This window comes from Buteo buteo, chromosome 29, assembly GCF_964188355.1.
Source record: "Buteo buteo chromosome 29, bButBut1.hap1.1, whole genome shotgun sequence".
NCBI classification, from domain to species: Eukaryota; Metazoa; Chordata; class Aves; order Accipitriformes; family Accipitridae; genus Buteo; species Buteo buteo.
Genome location: NC_134199.1, coordinates 1571170 through 1593940, shown reverse-complemented (window position 1 = coordinate 1593940; position 22771 = coordinate 1571170). Strand labels below are relative to the sequence as shown.

Genomic DNA, 22771 nt, shown 5'->3' with positions numbered 1-22771 from the left:
CCAACCAGCCCCAGGATGTAGGACATCGCCTGTCCAGCCTGTGCGCTTCCCTGCTGCCCCAGCCCCTCCAGCAGCCGAGTGAGGGCTGGTCCCAGGGGGTCCTCACTGCACGCTACAGCTGCTGCACTCCCAGCATGAGCGTTCCCAAGGGATGCAAAAGCACCCTGATTTCGAGAACAGCCTGGATGGCGAGGCGTGATGCTGAGCCCCTCTTGCTCCCGTGGGGGGGATCCTCCACTTCTTCCTCTGCAGAGGTGCGGGGCGCTGAACACTGGCAGGTGCAGATCTCGCCCAGGATGTGCTCTTCTCCTCCAGCTTATTCAGGTACCAAGCTGCCGAGAGCTAGCTTTTGAATCCAATATCGTGCCATGATGCGGTGGGCTGCGTGGCCACGGGGTCTGCCCTCTGCTGCCTTGGGTCACGAGCTCCTCAAGAAGCACCTACGTGCACTACAGTGTGCCTGGTATGGAGATGGCAGAGACAACGTGCAGCCATACCAGCATTGCTAAACTGCTGCCTGATGCTCAGGAGACTGCACTGACCGGGGTGCTGTGCAGCATCTCCTGGCCTTGCAGCCACGCTGAGCTCCTTCGAACATTGGGCTAATAGCGTTGGGCTTCTGGAGCTCAAACAAAAATGTACTGGCAGGAGCAGGATCTATATAAGTTAGTTGTTATTGCTAAACAAAAGAGGCATGCTCGTTTCAGCTCCATTCAAAACAAAACCCAGTGGGTTTGCCAAGTGGGGAAAAAAGAGAAAATCTGTAGGAAACAAACAAACAAAGCCCTGGATCTGGTTTGGTGCCTTTCCCTGGACCCAGGTTTCAATAAGCAAGTGCATTTTCCAGGCATGCAGATGTTTCCGCGGAGCAGGAGTGTTTTGCTCCATCTTTGCATGGCCAGGTCACTGTACAATATTTAAATACCTTTGAGATCTGCACACCTCAGGGTGGGTAACTGGTGTGCAGGCTGCTCCCGTGAGTCCTGCTGCCTTGCAGGGATGCTAAGCACAGTGTTTTGTCCTAGCTTTGAGTATGCCTTTTGGTGGGTTATGAAATCCCACTCTTTTGGAAGAGCTCCCCTACTCATGCTCTGTTTTGGATCCAGTCTCTGTTTCCCCAGGCCTGAAAAATTGCTTATACTCAGGCAGAAAGAGTGGAAAATGCGAGTGCATCAGCAGCTCCTCTTCATGCCGGACACTGGGCTTCTGGTTCATGTCCCCATGAGCCAAGAGTTTTCGTGTGTTAGGAGCTTGAGTGGTATCTGCCGTGGAGTATTTGGTGCCCGAGTGTTTGTGGCCATGTGTGTGATTTCCTGCATGCACCAAGGGTGAGCGTGGCCCTGGTCGCGGGGTTGGGCTAAGTGTGCTCAGATGAGGAAAAGACCCCTCGTGCTCAGATTTCTTTGGAAACAGCCTGTATGTTGATCTTGCCAGCTGATCTCTTGACGGAAGCTCCCAGTGTGGGGTTGGGTTGGCTCTCCCTGATAACTGGCTTTTAGGCTTCTCCTGTCCCTTGCGTGTTCATTTTTTGGATAACCCCATAGACCGAATTGGACCGTGGTTCAGGACAGCATCCCTGGCAGCTTGTGCTAACATACCACTGACATCCACAGCGCCATGAGGCTACAACGACCTCTGCAAGGACCCAGTCCTTCTCCTCCTCCGTGCCCCAAGCCTTTTCACCCTTTCAAAGCATTAACACCTTTCATCCTCTGTCCTTTGGGCTCCCTTTTTCTCACACCCAGAGCCCCGCAGCTTCTCTCTCTGCTGCATCAGGCTGCAGACGGTGGGGAGCAGCTTCCCAAAGTGACAGCCACCCACGTTTACCCTGAGGACAGGAGTGTGGCACTGAGCTGATGTCTGCTGCTGCGGGCAGGAGTCTGCCCTCTCGCTGCCAGTGCGGGCAGGCATCCGTGAGCTAATCCTTTCCACGGCCGGCATTGGGGGTGGCAGGGACCAGGCAGCCGTGGTTTTTGGCTGGAAGGCCATTGCCACCAGCGACAGCATCGCTTGCACGTGAGTCTTTTCACAGCCCGGGCTCTCCCTGGTGGGAAGTGGCATGGAATGGCCGCTGTGGTCCCCAGCAGCCACGTATGGTGACCTGCGGGCAGGATGGTCCTTGCCTGCCTGTCCAGGTACCTCCAGCCTCTGTCCCTGAGATGGGAGCACATGGCGGCAGGGAGGACGAAGCCCACTGTCCGCCTGGGGTTTGTACTTCTCATGCAGTGAGCGCCCGGTGTGGGCCATCCCCGTGGGTGCTCAGGGAAGGATGTCCAGGTCCCACTGGGCTTGCGGCAGGCAGGGCTCCTTCCAGCCAGCCCGGGGTCTGGGCTTTGCCGGTGGGACAGAGCAGCCCTGTCTGACATGGACTGGTTCTCTGCTGGAGGCTCGGAGAGGCTACGCCCTTAAACAAAATGCACTTAAAATCACATAATTACAACAATTATTAACAGTCTTTACTAGGCCAAGATCTGCAGTGTTGGAAACGTTAAAACCCAGAATATGCAAAAACCACAGTGTTAGAAACTACCCAGTGGATTCGCCTGTGTTCATCACAGAAGGAGGGATAAAATGAAGTTGTCTTATGCACATCCATCCTCGTGTGCTTTAAAAAAAATAAATCTTCATTACATTGGTTTCATGAGATGGGTCTGGCCAGTCCTAACGCATCCGTTCGCAGAACCTCAGCCTCTTCCATGGAGAGGGTGATGGAATTTGCTGGTATGGGGATTTATGGCATTGCAGACCTGATCTCCACACCACCTCCCTGGTGGTCACAAACATATCCCATGGCCAGAAAACTGAACTGCTGGGGCAGGCAAAGCACCCGTCCCCTGCTGCGGTGTTTGCAGGACGTAGGTAAATAATTAGCAACAAGAACTGATTGTGGTTGAGATAAATTTAGTTCAGCTGCACTGAGACTAGAAAGGCAGAGATGGTGGGACCTCCTCCCACCACCTCCCTGCAGGATGGGGCTTTACCATTGCGGCGAGCTGGTGTTGGCTGGTTGTACCTTGAGGGCGCAACATCTGCGGGTGTTGTTTTCGGCTATCAGTTGCTCCACCACAAAGTTTAGCTCTAGATAAATCAAGACTATTTCACTGAGTCCAGATGACTCATAACCACAGGGCAGGAAACTCTTTTATCTTTGGGGCAGCCGGTTTAATATAGATAGATGTTCACTCCTGAGCTCTGAATAATTTCCGTCTCTTTACTTCTCGTTAAAAGCAAATCAGATGAGGGAAAATAGTGAGAAATTTCTCTGTGTGGCCTCTGTTTCTACCATTTCTGAGAGAACTTCCTCCAAATTGTGCGGTCTGCCTGTATGGGGTCATTTGCCATATATTTTAATTGGCAGAAAAGAAGTGCTTTTGCTCCAAAGCACCACTCCTTTTTTAAACCTTGATTCTGCAGACATGGATGGAGCAGGGTTCTGCTCCAGCTTCCAGAGAGGTACTTTTGGGGTCTTACTTCCTTTCCTGATGTGGGAGAGCATTGTTGCCTCCTTGGATGAAGGGGAACCGCAGCGGAATTGGGCATCTTGTCAACAGCCCTGCTAAAAGAGCCATCTTCACCTCCGAGCAGCAGCTGGAGGTGGAGAGAGGAGGACTTAGGCAGCAGGGAGCTCTTAAACACAAAAGAAAGGGCAAGGCTTTGCTGGAGAGTCTCTCAAGTCAGTTATTTCTCTTTCCTAAGTATGTCAGATAGCACTTTGCTTCTTGGGCTTGGTCCATGGGTCAGGACCTGCCTTCCTGGTTGCCTCTTCTTCCTGCCAGAGTGCCCTGCCTGCACAGGCAGGGGTGGCTTTTCTCTCTTAATTTCTGTCCACCAGTGACAGCAGAGCTGCGTGATGATTTTCCGCTCCTTTGATATCTGGGATTTTGTACTTGCCATCTGTAGAAGCTTGTATGTGCCATGTGTGGAGCCCTTGGCATGAGGAGCCTTCAGTAGTGGCCATGCCAGGAGCTGCTCCATGTCCATGATGAAACACGATGTGCTCAGGCTGCCACAGCTGTAAGCTGAGAACTCTCTGTCCAGAGCCGGGTAGGTCCCAGTGAGCCGAGGGCTGGTTCTCCAGCCCTTCCCTGCATCGTGCAGGTCTCTCCCACCATGGTGATGCCCTCCTGGTAGAGAGCTGCTCCCCTTCCTCCCCACCAGAACCAGCAGGACCCTGCTGCATAGATCTCACCAACCTCCCCATGGTTGCTTAGGGGTGTCTTGCTACCTGAAGCTCATGTGGTTGGTGTTCGCTGTCTGTCCGGTCCGTAAAGCCCTATGTTCAGATAATGCCCATCCCTGGAGGAATCCAGGGCAGCAACTTGACACTGCAGCTTGGACCGCACTCGGGACCTCTAAATCTGTAGGCTGAAGCCAGTGAGATGAGTGATTGGCAGAAGCCAACCTCCCCACCATTTTCCGCTTTTAAATATCACAGTAATAAAAGGTAAAATCATTAAAGCCTTCTGCGGCCCACTGTGCCTAATCTGAAATCAGGATGATGAAGAGCACGTAGCGAGGTTGTTATTAATATCCTGCCTCCTGATGACGGCTTTATAAACAACATCATCATCACAGGCACAGCCTCGCGGTAGCATTTTGGCATGACCTACACAACTGTCATGCTTTTTATCATGCTTACCCCTTGCTTGATATTTAACCAATAAAGTGATATGGGGAAGACCTTGCCCCAAAATATCTGACCTTATACACAGGGATATGAGGTCAAAACTGAGAGAAACTGTGTTAAGCGTAGTTGCACTAAATGCTCTTTAGACCTGTTGCTCCTTGTCTGGGAACTGTGCCACGGGCTACGGCAAGAAGGGGATCAGATGTTTGACGCCAGTGAAAACCCTCGGTGCTGTAAGGAATGACTCATGGGCAAAAGCCCCACGCAGCAGGGCCCTTGTACTGAAACAGGGGACTTTGCGCAGTGGGGATGAAGTCTTGGTGGGGACGTGAGGGTCATGGCTGCAGGCAGAGGGGCCCCCTCTATGAAGCCAAGAAAAGATGCCAGCTTTCCTAGTGACTTGTACATAGTTATCATCGCTATTTAAAGTAGAAATCAAAATCAGAGTGGAGAAAAGGTTTTGTAGCTTAATCAGTGTGGATGGAGAAGGTAAGAAGCAGCCGTGGAGCCTGAGTCTGCTGGTGAGCAGGAGACTGGGGGTCACTGGTCCCCACTGGGACCTGGCACCGTCTCAGTGTCATTAGAAATGGCCTTTTCTCCACTCCCTGCTCTCACTTTGCTTTCAGAGGATGCCCTTTGCTGGAATAAAGACCCCGAGGAAAGTCACTGAGAGTGACCCTGAGAAAGGGCTGAGGGACAGCAATAAGCACAGGAGATGGGTTCCTGCTAGTAGGATGGATGCAGAGAGGGTGCATGAGGCCGTCCCAAGCCAAATGAGTGGTGGGCAGCACTCACCCAGCACGGGGCTGGGGGCTGGCAGTCCGTGTGGCCCCCACTGCCGAGGGGGTCTGGGCAGCCCCAGATGGGGCAGCCCATCTCTGTAGGAGCTGGGTGGTGGTGACTGGGAATAAGGAGAGGTTTCCCCAGTGTGATGGATGGGGACTGGTTGCAGAGCTGAGCAGCCTGAAGTTGCTTGGGGCATCCCAGCTCAAGGGCAGTGTGGGGCCAGACGAGTCCTTGGGTCTGGAAGGAAATGTCTCACCCGCAGGGTTCATACGAGCCTCTCAGGACCCACCCAGGGTCAGCAGCAGCAATGGGAAAGGGGAACAGACTGGCCTCGACTGATAACAGATGGATGAGGGTGTTGCTGGCACCAGCATCCACCTTGCAGCCACTTGCATCGGTGCTGCCCCAGCACCGCTCTGGCTCTCCTGGGTCATGCCCTGGTCCCAACGTCGCGGATGTGCCTCTGCCTTTCTGGCACATCCTCACGTGCCTCGTTTCCCCACACCTCCTTGCCCTTTCCCAGGTCATCCTCCCCTAAAATGACGCAGCAGATGCGGGACCTGCAGCTGGCACAGGCCAGAAAGCCACCGGGCCCTTCCTCACCAAACGCGGCCAAGAGGCTCTACCGAAACCTGTCGGGAAAATTCCGCGTTAACTACACATCCTTCGATGAGGGCAGCCTGGCGGGACGGGGCGAGAAGGAGAAGCTCCGCAAGTCCTACCTGGTCAGTGCCTGCTGGCTCCATCCAGCGCTGCTGCAGCTGGGAAGGTGGGGATGGAGGGTCCATGCATGGGTGATGCTGATGCCTGGGTGGAAGCTGCCTTGGAGCAGGTTCAGCTGGAGCTGGTCCAGGTGTTTGCTCAACATCATCCAGTTGTGTCTGCAAAGAGCTGGTGCTCCAGAGCCCCTGGGACCAGGGCAGCCCACCTTGTTTGGGTTTGTGGGGTGCTGGTGAGGGGCTAGGGTGTTCGGTGGGGTGGAGGAGGGTGCCCTGTGCTCAGCCGACCTGCTTTTCTCCTTCCACCCAGTTCCAGAGTAATGCCGCCCTCTTTGAGGCCGTGGAGCTGCAGGACCTAGACAGGGTCCAGGAGCTGCTGAAGCAGTACAGCCCCGAGGAGCTGGACCTCAACACCCCCAACAGTGAGGGGCTACTGCCCCTGGACATCGCCATCATGACCAACAATGCTCCCATCGCCAGGGCCCTGCTGCAGGCAGGAGCAAAGGAGAGCCCGCACTGTGAGTTGGTGTGGGGGAACCGTGCCATGCCCATCACCTGGGTCTCCAGCCTGGTGAAGTGGGGAACCCCAGGCAGCGGGGTCCGAGTGGGGACGCGGTCACTGGGCTCTGGGAAACTGGTGCAGGCTATAGCAGGGGCTCGAGTAGAGCCATGCACTCAGGTGGAGCCCAGGAGCAGGACACAGAGGGGAGGATGGGGTCTTGGGGTGGGGACTTGGTGCCAGCAGAGCCTGGGCTTGCCCTAACCACCTTCTCTTTCCTCCTCCTGGCTCCCCTCCTGGAACTCACTGCTGTGCCCACTCACCCCACAGTTGTGAGCCTGGAGAGCCGCTCGCTGCACCTTTCCACGCTGGTGCGGGAAGCAGAGCAGCGCGTCAACGAGCTGACGGCGCAGGTGGTGAACGAGGCGCCCAACACTGACTGCTCGGAGAAGGAGAAGCAGCTCAAGGCCTGGGAGTGGCGATACCGACTTTACAAGCGCATGAAGGCAGGGTTTGAGCATGCCCGTGAGTGCCCGCAGGAGGGCTTGGGGGACCTGGGGGGCAGTCCCCACCGCAGGGGGAAAGAGCAGGGCTGTGCATGGTCCAGGCACGGGGCTGCACCAGCACCCGTTAGAGGATCCCTGCACCCTGTAGCCAGTCTTGCTGTATGGGTGCACAGGGGGTGAGTGCTCCAGGAACGTGTCTCTGGGAACGGGGGGAGGCCCAGGAGGGACACCATGGGGTTCAGAGTGACCATCCTTGCCGTAGTGGTCCCTGCGGTCTCTGTCCCCAGGAGTGCCGGATGCCCCCACCAATGTCCACCTCTCCGTGGCCAGCAGCTCCTCGGTGCAGGTGACCTTCTGGGAGCCCTTGAGCATCAACTCAGCTGTCGTCACCAAGTACAAAGGTAAGGACCAGGGTCCCCACAGCAGTGTTGGGGACACACAGCCATGGCAGGTGCCCTGAGTGTGCCAGTGGGGCATGCTGGGGCACTCACCCCGTGCACGCCATGCCAGCGTGCCAGGGGTGTGGGCAGTGCTGCCAAGCCCCTGTCAAGCTGCCTTTGTGCTCGAGCGCAGGAGGAGCCAGGGCTGCATGCTGCTGGACACCCTGGCCACCACCCGAACAGTCTGTACTAGGCCAAACCACCGTCCTGCACCAAGGCAAAACTCAGGGTGCCACTTGTTTGCCGCCCCCTCATCCTGCACACTGAGGGGGCTTTGCCATCCTGCCGCTCCTGTGCCCCTCACCCACTTAAACCAGATTTTTTTTGCTTCTGGGAGAATTTCCCCCGTCTCCAACTCCTGACCCATCACTTGAGGGTGCTGACCCTGCCTGGCATGGCTTGTTGAGGAGGACTGCAGCTCCCCATGCCATCCCCCTTGTTGTGGCTCCCCTCTCCCCTGCCTTTGCTCAGCTGCCTCCAGCTCTGGTGCTGTCTGCGGTCCCTCTGCAGCTGCTGGCCCCGACGCGCTGCAGCCAGCCCTGGTAGCCTGTCCCCGCTCCAGGGCCATGCGGCACCTTGGGGTCTCTCTCCTTTCAGTGGAGTGGAGCTGCTCCCCCACTTTCTCACCACCGCTGGGGGAGGCCGTGATCGACAAGCTGAAGAACCTGCACTTCACCATCCGGGGGCTGGTGTCGGTGAGCTCTTGGGGTGCCCCGCGGGGGTTTGGGCTGCGGGGGGAGAGACCACAGTCGGGAAAAGCCACTGGCCACGGTGCAGCTCGCTGGGTCATTCCCAGCAGCCGATGCGGGTAGGGGATGGCGTGTCATTTCCAGCAGGAAGAAAAGGATTGTGCCACAGTGCGTGCCTTGTTCAGCACAGCCTGTGGGCAGAGCTAAGAGCGTGGGGCCAAGAGAGACATCTGTCTGTCCCTGCACAGCCATGGCCGCCCTGGCAATGGGGAAACCCCCTGCACAGGGTGCCTGGGGACTCTCAAGTGAAAGGCAGAATGGGTCCATTCACCGGGCGCCTGATTTATCCTCTGTCCCCCACCCCGCTCCCATCTCCACCCGTGGTCCTCCTGGGCCATAAATCAGCAGCTCGTTCCTCTGCCGCCCGCAGAGATCAACCCCTCACACCAGCCCCGACGCACATTGGAGAGGGGGGACCAGCCCCGTCTCCATCTCCAGGAGCTCGGCAAGGTCACGGGCTGGTTGGGACTGGGGCTCCCCGCTGTTTTATCTCCCTGAGAACCGCAGGGGCCACGCTGCCTGTCAGCTGTCCGCTCCCCAGGGGCTGCCATCCTGGACCAACAGCGGGGAGACAGGGTGGGATGGGAACTGCGGTGAGATGGAGCTTGGGATGGGAACGTGGGGCGATGCTGGGATGGATGGGGTTGCCCTTACTAGGGGGGTGCAGCACTGAAGCTCCAGGGCGTGCAGGCAGGCAGGGACCACTGGCTCGAGGAGCAGGGAAAGCCCTCGACGAGGTTAGAGAGGCTTAGCCAAGGCAGCGTTGCTGGAGCCCAGGAGCTGCCGTTGGGGTGGGAGAACTGCCCTGGTGCGTGGCAGGACAGGGCTCAAGCGGAGCCTAGAGCAGCGCCACTGCAAGGAGCTGGCCCAAGCCCATCAATCACGCTTTCAGAGCTGCTTCACAGGCTCCTGTCCGCCTTCATGAGTGCCTGGAGGCCTTGCAACATCTGGCAGCTTGACTGGGCTTTAATCAGAGGCCTTTAATCACTGTCGCCATGCCACAAACCCTCAACAATGTTGGGCCAGCTCCCTGTCTCCGGGGGCCAGATCCTTGGACATCCCAGCGGGAAGGCAGCACCCCGACCCTCCAGGCTGCGGAAAGCCCCAAGTCTTTGGGGCCGGCAGCATCTCCTGGCAAGGGGCATTTGCAATATCCCATCCTTCCTCTGCCTCCCCCAAAACCACCCACCTGGGCTGTGGGGATTCTCTAGTGTCTGATAACAAGAGCTTTGTACAGCTGGGGGAGGTCAGAGCTGGTGACCTGGGCTGCAGGCTCCCAGTTTAGTACTTATGGTGGTGTACTGGTGTACTGGGCTGGGTGGTATCCTCCTTCCCTCGCATGCTGAGCCGGGAGAGGTGCCAGTGAGCTGAGTGTGACTTCCCTCCTCGCAGGGCACAGCTTACTACGTCCAGGTGTCTGCCTACAACATGAAGGGCTGGGGTCCCCCGCAAGCCTCCGTACCCCCTTTTGCCATCCCTTCCAGTAAGTACCACTGGGAATGCCCGCAGGAGCTGGCACCAGCTTCAGGATGGATGGGGGAAAGCAGCAGCTCCCTGTGCCATCCGGGAGTCCCTCTCGCTGCTGGCATGGGGTATAGTGCACCAGGGAGCAGAGGCAGCATTTAGGGACTCAATCCAGGCAGGGAGGCTGTGCCCGGGGGTCCGGGATGCTGCCTCCAGCTGGCAGGAAGCTTTGCCAAATATTGATTTTTCAATCTGAAATTCTCCTGGCTGCCTGGTAAAGGCTGAGCCATTTTAGGCAACCTGGATCAGCTCATCCTAAGGAGAAAGCTAGGAGAGAGGACGTTTTGCTTTCTCAGTTAAAAGGAAAGCAATGCAGCCATCTCCTCTGTAGAAAGGAAAAACACCCCTGTGTTTTTTAGCAGAGGTTTGTAACTTAGCGCAGGGCAGCTTTTGGGAGGGGTCAGTCCCTACTGCCTCAATGATATCTGCCCCAAAGTGGCCCAGCTTGTGCAAAACTACTGTAGGCACGTGCTGAGGCGTGACATGGTGGGATGCCCCAGCTCAGCCCCTGAAGTGCCACCCCAGGGCTCAGAGCCATCCCGGTCCTGGGTGGCAGTGGGCCTGGAGGCCTCCCTGTGCCACTGCGTGCTCTCGCCCATCCAGCCCAGCCCCAGGGACCTGCATTCCCTGGCATTGAGCTGGGATGGGGGTCATGAGCCCCACCAGAGCCCAGCTCTGGGCTGTCAGCAGTCACCTCCCCACGCTGGCACCATGGCAAGCGGAGGAGGCGAAAGCCACCCGATGGTGTCACACAAGGCACCCCAGGGTGCTGGGGGAGACAGGCCAGAAGGGCTGAACTAGATGGAGCAGCCCCGCTGAAGTTCAGGGCTGAGTGGGCTCCGAGGTTGCCTCTGCCCCTCACCGCCGAGACGGGTCTCCGCTGCGTGGCGGTCCTGCGGAATCAGCGCCATCGGGTGCGTAAGGAGCAGCCCCGTGCACGTCTGGGGAGGCTGTGCCCATCCCGACGAGCAGGCGGCAGGGCGGTGGGCACACGGCCCCTGCCACCACACTTGCAGGCAGCGAGGGACCAGCCGTGCTGCTGCACGTGAGCCACGAATGCACCATGTGCAGGTCGAGATGCAGTTCTGACAGCACGTGAACGGCAACGGGGCAAGAGGCGTGCAGGCACCGTGCGTAGCTCTAGCTGCAGATACACAAGCCCTATGGCACGGGTATGGAAAGATGCAAAAATACATTTGCATGTATACAAATGCATATAGCGAGCCTACGCATGCGTTGCATTGCCCTGGCTTTACTCTGTCCTGGCAGCGGGTGTTGATCGTGTTTGCACCCACTTTAAATCCCCTTTGCCATCCTGCACAGGTCACATTCCCTGTGACCACGATCCATGCAGCATTGATACAGAGTGTGGCTGAAGTGAATCAGACATGAGTGGGTTTTATTTATTTTGATCTCCATTAATATTTCTCCCTTCAGTAAAGATCCCTCCCTGGCCCAGCAGAATATAGTCAGGCACCTCCCTGGGTGTTTTTAAAGCTCCTAAAAATAGTGGTGAGCCCCAGCCAAAGTTAACAGAGCTGAACTTTCCATGGAAAACAGCAGCAGGCAGGACACAGGGGGTGTTTAAAGCAATTAATGTAAAGCTAATGTAGAAGCGCCGGCGGGTCCCTGGCCCTGCTCCTGGTCCCGCTGCCATCTCGCAACGGGTGGAGCTGGCAGGAGAGCTTATTTATGTGTTTGCCGAGGTGAGCCCAGCTCTCGGCACTCGCCTGGAGAAAGCTGCAGCTCCGGGGAAGACCTGGAGGAAGACACTGGAAAGAATTTTATTTTTTAAGGCCAGTGAAGTGCAGCAGCAACAGACGGGACCTTGTTCTTTCCCTCTGCCATGTCCCTGCCGTGCTGCAGCATGGCCAGTGGCCATGGGCTGCTGTGCAGAGCTCGGGTGCTTCTGGGAAGAGTGGCACAAAACTGGGGATCTCCCAAAGCCCAGCCTGCCCAGAGGTGCCCAGCACCCACAACTGCTGCCATGCCATGCTGTGCCTGTGGGACACCCGGGTGGGGTGCCAGGAGGTGATGTGCCATGGGGAGGAGGGGACAGGAACCCCTTTTTCCCCCAGGCCAAGGGGTGATGCTGGTCTGTCCCCCACAGACTGGCGGGAGTACGACGGCCGGGCCCCCCGGCGAAGGGGACAAGCTGAAGCTCTGGACCATCTGCTGGGCCAGGTGAAGACTGTCCACCAGCACTGCGTTTGCCACGGTGAGTGCATGGCGCAGCGCTGTGGGGAGGCTGGGGTGGGGGATCCAGCCGGGCCCCCCCAAGGTTATGGTGTGGTCCTGGGGGCTGGGGTGGTACCAGGAATAGGTGTAGCCCATGGATGAGCATAGCAGGGAGACAGCTCAGGCGGTGGGACCTTGGCAGAGCCTTCCCACTGGGTTGGCATGCCGTGCTGTGGGCTGCTGGTGCAGCTCTGCATCTCCTGCTGCAGCATCCTCTGCTCTCTGCTCCCCAGAGCCCTGCAAGAACCAGCCCCAGAGCAGGAAGCACTCAGTCTCCAAGAGCCTCAAGCACCTCTTCCACCCCGGCAGCAAGTTTCTCAAGACGCTGAAGCGGTGAGAGGCGGGTGCGCGGGGGTGGTGGAGAGCCCCTTTCTCAGCAGGGACATAGGGCTGCCCATCCTGGGTGCAGCTGTGAGCTGTGTGTGCAAGCCGGGGGCTGAGGGTGCTCAAAGGTTCGTCCTTGCCTGGAGGAAGCTGACAGTGTCAGTGCAGATGAGTCCCATTGCCCAGAAATCAAATGTTTCTCCTTGGACTGGCCAAGCTGCACCCGTATCCAGATCCCTGCACCACCTCCAAGCATCACCCAACACCTCACCCTCCTCTAGACCCCACCACCCTCCCACCACCCACCTTCACGCTTGGCCTCCAGGCACCCCAGCGTCTCCTGCACAGGCTGGGCCCCATTGCCCTCCCTTGTGCTGGCGGGGGCATCGGCCGTGGCATCAGCTGTGACATCAGGCAGGCTTGCCTTGCTGGTAGTGTTGGGTTCCTGTTCCTGCTACTCTACTGGCCGTATGCCTCTTCTGCCACGGGCTGTTGGAGAGGAGCTGAGACCTGGGGCAGGGCATCTCCTCTGCCCTCAGGAGAGAGACCCTTTGGGAAATGAAGCTGGCAGCTGGGGGTGACACTAAAGCCTGTCTTCCCTCCCATGCAGGGGCCTCTACCTGACAGCCATCTTCTACAAGGACGACAACATCCTGGTGACCCATGAAGACCAGATCCCTGTGGTGGAGATTGACGACACCTACTCCTGCCTGCTCATGCAGGATTTTCTCTGGTTCACCAAGGTGGGTGGCCCAGGGACCCTGTGCTGTGCGCTGGGGCATGGCAGCAGCATGTCTCCTGACACATCTCTGTCTGCTTGGCCACCACCCTGGAAGCTGCTGAGATGATGGCCACCACCCCGGACACTGTGTCCTCCAGGAGCGTCACGATCTGCAAAGCACCTTCATTGCAGCACCTTCCCTGCACAGGCAGCAGTGCCCATCATGCGTGGGGCACTGTGGGGCTCTCGCTGGGGCTGGCTGGGGCTGATTCGGGTTGGGAGCAGAGTCAGGGGACACCCCACGTGCACAAAGGGAGCACAAGCTACTTGCACCAGACAGAACAACATCTGGCGGCTCCTGGGCTTCCCAGCATTGCCTCCGGGATCTCTGCTGTGCCACTGCCCTCGTGCTCCGCGGGGCAGAGCGGTGCCGAGAGCCAGTAGCAACCTGGGAGTTCTGGGTTGAGCCAAGCGGGCATCATGCACCACCGCTGCCTTCGGCTGGCAGCAGCTTCCCCTCCACCCCAGGTGCTGGGGCTTGGCAGCATAGGCAGCCTGCAGGCTTGCTGCTTGGGGGGTTCAGCATGGGCTGAGAAACCACCAGGGAACGGCATTTCCACCCAGCCACTGGAAGCCCAAAGGTGGGCGATGGACCGGCGCCGTGCAGGGCAGGCTGCGTGCCGCGACGGGTGGGCGATGGACCGTTGCCACGCTGGGCAGGCTGCGTGCCATGACGGGTGGGCGCTGCCTCTCCGCAAGGATGCCAGCGGCTTCTCGGCTGTTTAACTGCTTCACCTCAGCATCCTGCCGCAGCAGCTCTGCCTCTGTTGTACAGAGCAGGACGTGCAGGGTGCTGCTGCCTGGTCCTCCGCTCTCAGTAGGCTTAGTGAAAGGGCAGGTGGGCAGCTCAGGGCCAAAATCTTGCTGGATAGTCCTTATCTACTGAGGGAGAAGGCTATATTCTCCCCCCTCCTCTTGGCTATCTTCTACTCAGGCTTAAGGTCTCAGTCCTAGATGAAGACTGGTGGGCACGGCATGGTGCCTCCCTCGGGTACAGGCTCTGGAGGCATCTCAGGGTGCCTGTGGCGTAGGAAATCACACCCCTGCTGAGAGGTGATACGTGCCCCTACCCATTCCTAACCCAGCTCAAACAGAACGGCAAATGGATTTCCCCAAAACACCTTTGTGTGAACCAGCTGCAGGCAGCGGCAGTTGGTGGTGATGGCCCTTTGGTGTGCTGCAGGTGTCATGCATGTGGGATGAGATCCTGTGGCTGCGGCAGTGTGTCACCGTCTCCCAGTCGTCCTGCTCCTGCATCCTGCAGACGCGCTTCAAGATGCTGCTTGCCATCTCGCAAATGCAGGTGAGGGTGGGCCAGGGGGAGGAGCGAGCGCTTGGTGGGGGGGCACTGTGGACCAGGCTGCCTTGGGAGCAGCAAGTGGATGTGCTGCACCGAGGAAAACCCCAGGCTCTGCCAGTCCTGCCCGTGGCTCAGTCAGCGACAGGACTGGGTGCCCCTGCCTTGTCCTCTCCGGCAGGACCCTGGTTGTGGGGCGATGAGGTGTCAGGCTTCGTGGTAGACTCATGCGGATGGGCTGGGGGCTCTCAGTGGGTGCTTTGCGGGGCGGGCTGGTTTCCAGCAGGCAGCTGCCAGTCACGTCCCAGCTGCCCAGACCCACCGAGCGCTGTGCCTCAAGGATGTCCCCTGACACTCTGCTTTCTCCTGCCCTTCTCATCCCATTGTGCAGGGGCTGCTGGGGATCCAGGACCTTGGGCAGGTCTTCTTTGAACCCATCAAAGACAAACAGGGCAACATCCTCATCGTCACCCTGAAGGAGGTGAAGACCAACCAGACCTTCGAGAGCGTCCGCTGGGTTCCCATCTGCAAGTTGCAGACCAGCCGCAAGTCCGTGTCCTCCCCAGATGAGCCCACCGCTCTGGACACGCTGCTGATCTCCGTCCAGGTGCTGCGCCAGTGCCATTGCGGGAGGGGATTGGAGTGGGCTCCATTGCGGGACCACCAGCTCTCTCTGCTCCCCCTCGGGCTGGAAAGGTTGTGGCAGAGCCCAGGCCACCAAGGGTTTGGTCCTGGCTGCAGGCAGAGGGGGAGCAGAGCCCAGCCAGCCTGCAAAAATCCTGTTGCTTCGAGGGGAGGCATCAGCCTGGTGCCGGATTCTTCCTGGCAGCACCGGATTGTGCCTGCTCTGCCACTTCCCTTCTGCTGGCTGGGCTGGCTGGGCTGCAGCACCTGGCAGGAGGGCAGGAGAGAGCCCCACTGTGAGGGCTTGCTCAATCCAGCAGTGCCTTTCTTCTCAGGACAAGCTGGCTTACCACCAGCGGAGCAGCCATGCCCTCTCCCCAGGCCTCTACCTGGGCTACTTGAAGCTCTGCAGTGCCGTGGATCAGATCCGAGTGCTGGTGCCGGAGCGGCTCCCCAACATCCTGTGCCACGTCAAGATTCGCTCCAACCCCAATATCTCCAGGTGGGGCTTGCAGGGCAGCTCACCCAGGGCAGCCAGGCTCCTCTGTCCCATCCAGCCTAAGAGCACCCATCACCTCCTGCTTCTGCTCTTGGGCTCCTGGCAGCAGTGTAATATTCCCCCTCAGCCCCACTGCCTGCCATGCAGGGCAGCCTAGAGCTGGAGCAAACCAAGGTCCCCCTCTACCTCCACAGCTCCCACAGCCCTTCAGGTACTGCACTGTCTGGGGGAGGAACAGCCAAGGAAACATAGCTCTCATAGTGACTGCGCGTTCAGGTCCACTCCAAGCTGCTCCTTCTTTCATGTGTCTGTCTCTCCCTTCTCCAGGGAGGAGTGGGAATGGCTGCAGAAGATGGCCAGCGTGGAGGAACCTGTTCCTGCGGAGCCAGAGGCTGAGACCTCCCAGAACCACTTGTTTCAGGAGCTCCAAGTGGCCATCAAGGAGCTGATGACCCTGGTCAACATCCCATTGCAAGAGGTACGGGTAGGTGCTGAGGTCTGGGGAGGAGAGAGGGGAAGGGGCCATGCAGCACCATGCTGGTCACTACGGCAGGCAGGGTACCATAGCCCCTGGTCCCTCTTCAGGGGCCTGAAGCATCAGTGAGATTTTAGTCCTGTGCAAATAGAAGGCAAGTGGTGGACAACCAGCATCTGAAGCACCTGCTTGCCCAGAGACAGTGTCCACAGGAGCTGTTTGTCTTACCCTCACCTGTACCTCTGAAGTTTGCATTATTGCCTGCTGTGTGGTTTGGTCCTGGGCTCAACCCTTGCAGCATAAGACCAGCCCAACTCTGCCCCTCCAAAGCAGAATGGTCCCTGGCCAGTGGTGGGACGGAACTGCAGCTCCCTGGGTCAGACTGCACGGGAAGAATTCCCTCCTCCACTATGCTGAGTATTCCCTGGAAAGGTGCCCACCAGCCCCAGTGCCAGGCACGCTCTTCTGGCCAGGCAGCTGTGAGGGCACCTCTCTGGGCAGGGCTGAGACCATCGCTGGTGGCACTTCATCTCTGAGCCCCTGGTGTAGTGACTTTGACCAGTAGTTTAGAGACTTTGAGGAGAAATAAGAGAGAAAGGGAGGTGTGCAGATTATGCCAGAAGCAAGGAGCCTCTGGTTGTGTGCTGAAACAGCAGAGTCCCATGGCTGCAGGTGGTCCCTGAGGACTCCTCTGGGGTTGAGGACTTGGTGGAGGACCCACCAGGTGATGTTTGCCACTGTTAACCTGCAGTGTCTTCTTGCAGGCCAAAGATTTCCGTCTGTACAGCCAAGAGGTGCTGGACTTTGGGGGTCAGGTCTCCTTCCTGCTGCTGCTGCCTCCATCGGACGACGTCTGCACTGCTCCAGGCCAGAACAACCCCTACACCCCTCGCTCAGGCTTCCTCACGCTGCCGCTGCAGATCTTCGAGCTAGGTGAGGAGAGGGAACGCCAGAACCCAGCGTTGCTGGTCCCCTTGTCCTCTGAGACCTCCCAAGAGCTGGAACGGGCAGTGGGGTGGGCTGGAGCTCCCTCACCTTCCCTAGGAGAGGAAGGATGGAGGGGGATGCTGAGGGCTGTCCAGGTAGGCTAGAGGGCAGACAGCATTGCCTCCTCCCTGTGTTGGGTGAGCGGGGAGGAGCCTGTAGGGCATCGACAAAAAGCGACCTGATATTTTTCATTCCCCCCTCTCTTTTCCTTTCCCCAGTCCACTTCTTCACATACGACCGGGAGTTCATCACCCAGTACTGCCAGGTGTCCGCCCTCTTGGAGCTGGAGTCGCTCCTCTCTCAGCAGAGCCTCAGGGAGGCTTTCTCGGACACCGAACTCTCCACTGCGAAGCAGAGGCACCAGCAGGTTCAGGACTACATCCAGGTACACGAAGCAGGAGGGCACTGGGAGGGAGCCAGGCTTGACGATGCCCACGGGACGTGGCCAGGACAGTCATGCCCTGGATGAGCCGCAGGAGCATTCATTGGTCTTGGTGGCTGTGACCCTGTGGGGTGTCTCTGACATGACAGATGGGCAGCAGCAGGCAGGGCTTTGTCTAGCAACTTCTTACTGCAATGATCACCTTAAAAATCCTGATTAGAGAGACGGCGGCTCCTGCTCTGCAGGTCCCCACCTTGCTAGAAGAGGGCCTGGAAGTGCATTTTGGGATGGACGCGCAAAAGAGCACCCCACGCTACCCCCTTTCCCAGCACCCCTGCCTGCAGCAGGCAGGTCCTGCTGAACCAGCAGCTGCTGGTGGTCAAAGCAGCATCTTCCCACCTGAGAGCACTTTCTTGGGATTTCCTGACTCGGGGATTCCCCCAGAGCTTTCGCCTCTTGGGAAAGGTGTGTGGAGAGAGCCTGTGTTTTGCTGTGGGGCTTTTTTGTTGCTGTTTTTTGCTTTTTGAAAGGGATCCTTTGTTTTCTATTTTGGCAGCAAATGGAGGAGATCTGGCGCGAGATGCGCTGGATTATGGATGCACTGCAACACGCCCGGTACAAGCAGCCCTCCTGTGGGGTGTCTCTCAGTGGCTTCCTCAGCGAGGCTGGCGGTGCAGTGAAGGAGAAAACCCAATCCACCTCGTCCCACCTTGACTACCTTCCCTCCCCAGCGCCCTCGCCAGAGACCAGCCGTAAGCTCAACTCCGGTAAGGACTGAGCTTTGCAAACCTCCTGCCAGATGGACTCAGGGGACTGTCCGTGCTCACGGGGACAGGGAGGGCTGTTCTGGCTGGCTGTACTGTGGGGGTGCAGGCAGGGCTGGCACTGGGAGTATGAGCAGGGTAGTCAGGCTTGGCTGGGGCAGGACCTGCTCTGCCTGTGCCTTGGTGAGCGCAGCACGGGTGTATGGCAAGGGGGTAAAAGCTCAGGGGCTTCCTTGGACTCCATCTGGTGCGAACTCTCAGCCAGGGTTGCCGACAGCAAGGCTGAGCCCCTCTTTGCTTCTCTTACACCCCTCGCAGACTTGCACGGGCTGTCGGACGAGGAGGGCTCCTCGGAGGTGTTCCTGGCCACCGACAGCGACTACGACTCCAGCAGGGCGCAGAGCCCGAAGGAGCTCGACCTGGTGTACTCCTCCTCGGGGCCCGAGTGCTGCAGCAGGAGAGTCACCCGCACCCTCCGGGACAGTGCCCCGGACGTCCTGCAGACCCACGAGCAAAAGACCCCACCACTGCCACCACCACCGCTGGAGGAGCCCCGGCCGCCCCCCGAGCTCTACGACAGTGACTTCGTCCTGCCCAGCCGACAGATCGAGCTGCTGCGGATCACAGAGAAGAGACAGGCATACTGCGTTCGAACCAGCAGCCTGGACTTCCCCAAACCACTCTGCCAGGCAGCCAGAAAGTCCTGCCCCGGCTCCGTTGACAGCTCCCCGACAGAGAGCAGGACCGCGGGCCACTGCGGCCAGCTCAGGCTGGGGACTGGCTCAACGCCCAGCCCCGAGCACGGCCGGGGCGGGCAGGGCTCTGAGCCCGTCTTCCGGACACGCTCAGCTGAGTGGACTCAGAACTTCCAGGAGCAGCCCGGGTGCTTGGCCGACCGAGGGAAGAAGCCGGGTTCTGTCACCTTGCGGGTCTGTCCTCAGTACGAAACTGGACTCTCCAAAGAGACCAGTGTCAAGGTACCAGAGCCTGCAAAGGACAGCAGTGTGGCTCTGCCGTGCCCAAATGGAAAGGGCTGGCAGGATGGGGAAGGCAGGCAGCGGGGGCTCGCGTGTCCCTCGCCTGGCACTGCCCTCTCCATCCTCCACCATCCTAGGGCTGAGGTCCCCTGGAGACCCACAGCACTCCTGCCCTCTGTCCCTTTGTCCTTGCAATAGCGATGAGGCTCCCGGCAGCGCAGGATGGGGCGCGTGGCTCTGCAGGACCGATAGCCGCTGCTGCTGAGGGGGTGACCTAGGGCCACGGGTAGGGTATTTTGGGGGGAACAAGGGAGTTGGAGCCATGGTTCAGCTCTCAGTCCGTGGTTCTGCAGCTGAGAATAGGTTAGTGCCACCCAGCACAGGCAGGCAGTGACCAAAGGTCCCCCTGATGGGTTTCCCTCGCCATGTCCTGGTGTTAAAACGTATCAGCCCCCCAGCCAAAATCCAGCTGTCACCCTCCTGCCCTGTCCCCGGTCCTCCCACGGCCTCCCCAGGGTCTGTGCTCGCCCCCGCTCCAGCCCTGTGTGCCTTTGGGGAAGGGAGAGCAGGAGCCACTCGTCTCCCACCCGTGAAGGGGAGCAGGCAAAGCTGCCTCCTTGCTGCGGGCGTTGGGGTCTGCTGAAGCCACTGTGCGACCTGGTTCCTCTCAGCTCTGATCACCCTCACCTGCTCTGGGTGGGATCCCCCATGGAGGAGGTGCCCCTCCAGCTCTGCCACCTCCTTTGCTCCCAGCCATGAAGCTCCTTCCCTTACTGAAATTTCCCTTCCGACATTGCCGGTGCCCAGAGCGGAGACTGACGGAGCAGCCTGAGTGCAGCCTGTCCGTAAAATGGCAGAGGAAAGACAGAGCTGATGGGTTGATGGGTTTTATGGCTGGGGAGTTGTGATAGCCAGTTTCTCCGCACCCAGTGGGGACGTTAGAAGCAGAGGGGAATCTGACTCGCAATATTTATTTTCCATTTGAGAAATTACCATAGATTTCTATGCAACTGAAGCGCAGCCCTCGGGTTCCTGGCGGGCTGCCCACGTGGCTTTTGAAGTTGCAAAGCTCTGGACACGCCTGCTTGAAAGCGTTTTACGACGTTCTTCTCGAAGAAAGCAGAGTTCAAAGGAAAGACTCCTCGGCTGGCGTAAATCAGCTGAGCCCTGCGATGATTGTTCGGAGCTGCCAGGGTTCATGTGGGCCGAGGGCTCAGACCACCCTGCCGGGGCACTGCTCGCGGCATTCCGCGAGCCCTTACGGATGTGCCAAAGGAAACCGTCGCCTTGCCCGGGCAAGGATGGATGTCCCGCTTTAGGGCCTTTGAAGTCAAGTAGTGGGCTCCCGACCGTCATGAGCAGCCAGAGCCCAGATGAGCTCATTTTCTCAGCCATATTCAGGATTCAGAGGGCAGTCCCCAAGAAAGCGGAGAGGGAGAGCGAGGGTAGCTGTTGGTGGGAGAACTCCGAGCTTGTGAACGGGACGAAATCTAGCACCGCTTCCCAAAGAGGCTTCAGCTAGTTTGGCAGAGCTGTTGTGGTTCAGCTGGTCTGACGGTCTGGATCCTACTCACGAGAGGGACTTTACGCAGATCCCTCCATGGTGCTAGGAGCAGGGCTGGGACTATCCCTCTCCGGCTGCAAGTAATGGGACGGTAGGGCAGCCTGAGCAGAACAGGCGAGCTAAAGGTGACACGTGCAAGAGGTGAGCTGTAAGGAATCAGAGAGTGCAGTGGAGGCCAGAAAGCAGTGCATGAATTGGGGCCCCGGCATGCTGGGCATCCCTGGGCACCGCATGCCCGCGGCTCCACACCGGGCTGCTGCCGCTTGCTCACTGGGGCGGCTGTTCCTCCACCCGAATGATCACCACTGTAGGACACCGTGTGCTGCCTCCGGCCCCCGGTTCCTCCTCGTTCCTCCCCCTTACCATCCATCTCTCCCACCTTTCTCTTTCTGCAGCTGCACATCACCAGCCAGACGTCTGCCGGGGAGGTGGTGAAGCTGGTGGTGCTCGAGATGAACGACGTCTCCCGTGGCGTGCTGGGCAGCTCGGCCGCCTTCTGCTACAGCGAGGAGCAGCTGGAGCACTTCGGACTGGTGTTCGCCTCCGACGAGAGCGAGCGGTGGCTTCCCGATGACTTCTTGCCTCTTTCCCTCCAAACTACCCGGCCCGAGGGGCGGTTCTACGTCCGGATCAAGGAGACGTCCCCTCTGGTGCTCCAGTATGGGCCAGCGACCACCGTATGAGAGGAGGAGAGCCGGCCGGGCGGCGTGGGGACCTCAGCTTCCAGAGAGCAGACAGCTCGTCTCTGATGCTTCCTTCTTCCACAGACACCCTCTCATCAGGCGTCCGCGGGGTGGAATGGGATCAAACTGGGCTGTGTGTTATTTGTTTGTGTTTTGTTTTGTTTTTTTTTTTAACCAAAGAGACGTCGAGACTCAGTTTTTCTGACTGCAGAAGAGGAGGGTGGAGTGCAGAGACCTCAGAGCTTGGGAGGAATCTCTGCAGGAATGGAATTTTTGAAAGTAAACATTTTTAAGGGGAAAGGGGGGGAGAGAGAGGAAAAATATTACAAGAAGAAGCAGCAATACCTTTTTTTTTCGTTCTTTTTCTGAAAAGCCTTGTTTGGGATTCACTGATGGCAAAGCCACAGAGGATTCCTGGGGAGGATTGCGGTGTCAATGAGGAGAGGGCACGAGTCACAAGGACAGCACTGAGAAGGGTGTTTTCCTATTTGCCCTCCTTTCGCTGTACCTGAAGAAACAATTCTTGCACATAGTTCTGGGAACAAAATGATATTATTATTTTTTCGTGAAAAAAAATTAATAATAATTGTGCTAGAGACACTGGAGTTGTGTAAGAGGTGAAGACCCTTTGACTTGTTTTAAAGGCAAAAGGAACCCACGCAGCCAGCCCCACGCACACACAGCCGTGCACACAGCTGTGTTGATACCACTACTAGAGGTTTGCTATAGGGCATCTACTGCAACACCCTGTGCACACCCTGGGGTTTCCTTTCCTCCTCGGTTGCCGTTTTGTTCTGGTGATTGTGCTTGGCCTCTCTTGTATGTCCTATAGCATGATATTTTGTTAGCCACTAGGTCTCTTGTTAACAAGGTTATTTTTCTGATCTCCTGTGGTCCATAGTAAAGATGACTGCTGCTGACTGCGTATCACTCTTTTCCTTCTTGCGTCTTGATGTGTAGTGTTCCTTCATCCCCCAAATTCACCCTGATTTCAAGGGCTGAGCTCATCTTTCCCAGGAGTGTTTAATGAGATGCTTTCCACCCTATGGAGGTTTATGTTAACACGCAAATCACATGTGTGGGAGCAAAGTGCAAGTTAAAAATGTTTTTCTGGGCTTCATTGCTCTGTAAGGCAGTAAAATAAGCTTTGGCATGCAAAGGCAGTCACCTCCACGTGGTGTTGGAAACCCGGTGGTTGTAGGGCCCGAGCATCTGCAGTTAAACGCATTAATCCGGTCCTGCAGCCTCCACCGAGGGAAGAACACCAGGAGAAGAGCGTGGAAGGCAGCAAGAGCTCACAGCTGTATTGCAGCTGGCTCAAACACT

The 22771-nt window shown here is 58.1% G+C and overlaps 1 protein-coding gene across 6 annotated transcripts in view; it reads left to right on the top strand.

Moving 5' to 3' along the window:
* The window catches only part of LOC142045654 (ankyrin repeat and fibronectin type-III domain-containing protein 1-like), a 256556-nt gene extending 234186 nt beyond the window's left edge, over positions 1-22370 (top strand). For 5 of the 6 annotated variants that reach the window (XM_075059380.1, XM_075059379.1, XM_075059382.1 and 2 more), the window contains 18 exons: positions 5937-6138; positions 6443-6650; positions 6962-7156; positions 7425-7538; positions 8175-8272; positions 9719-9809; positions 11961-12068; positions 12322-12421; positions 13023-13155; positions 14377-14496; positions 14882-15097; positions 15450-15616; positions 15941-16097; positions 16853-17021; positions 17294-17460; positions 18014-18224; positions 18540-19198; positions 21158-22370. In XM_075059380.1, coding sequence (XP_074915481.1) covers positions 5937-6138; positions 6443-6650; positions 6962-7156; positions 7425-7538; positions 8175-8272; positions 9719-9809; positions 11961-12068; positions 12322-12421; positions 13023-13155; positions 14377-14496; positions 14882-15097; positions 15450-15616; positions 15941-16097; positions 16853-17021; positions 17294-17460; positions 18014-18224; positions 18540-19198; positions 21158-21445 — 3403 coding nt within the window. In that variant the 3' untranslated portion in view covers positions 21446-22370. The remainder of the gene's footprint in view (positions 1-5936; positions 6139-6442; positions 6651-6961; positions 7157-7424; positions 7539-8174; positions 8273-9718; positions 9810-11960; positions 12069-12321; positions 12422-13022; positions 13156-14376; positions 14497-14881; positions 15098-15449; positions 15617-15940; positions 16098-16852; positions 17022-17293; positions 17461-18013; positions 18225-18539; positions 19199-21157) is intronic. The other variant, XM_075059377.1, reaches the window with a different exon arrangement.
* Positions 22371-22771: the final 401 nt, after the last annotated feature.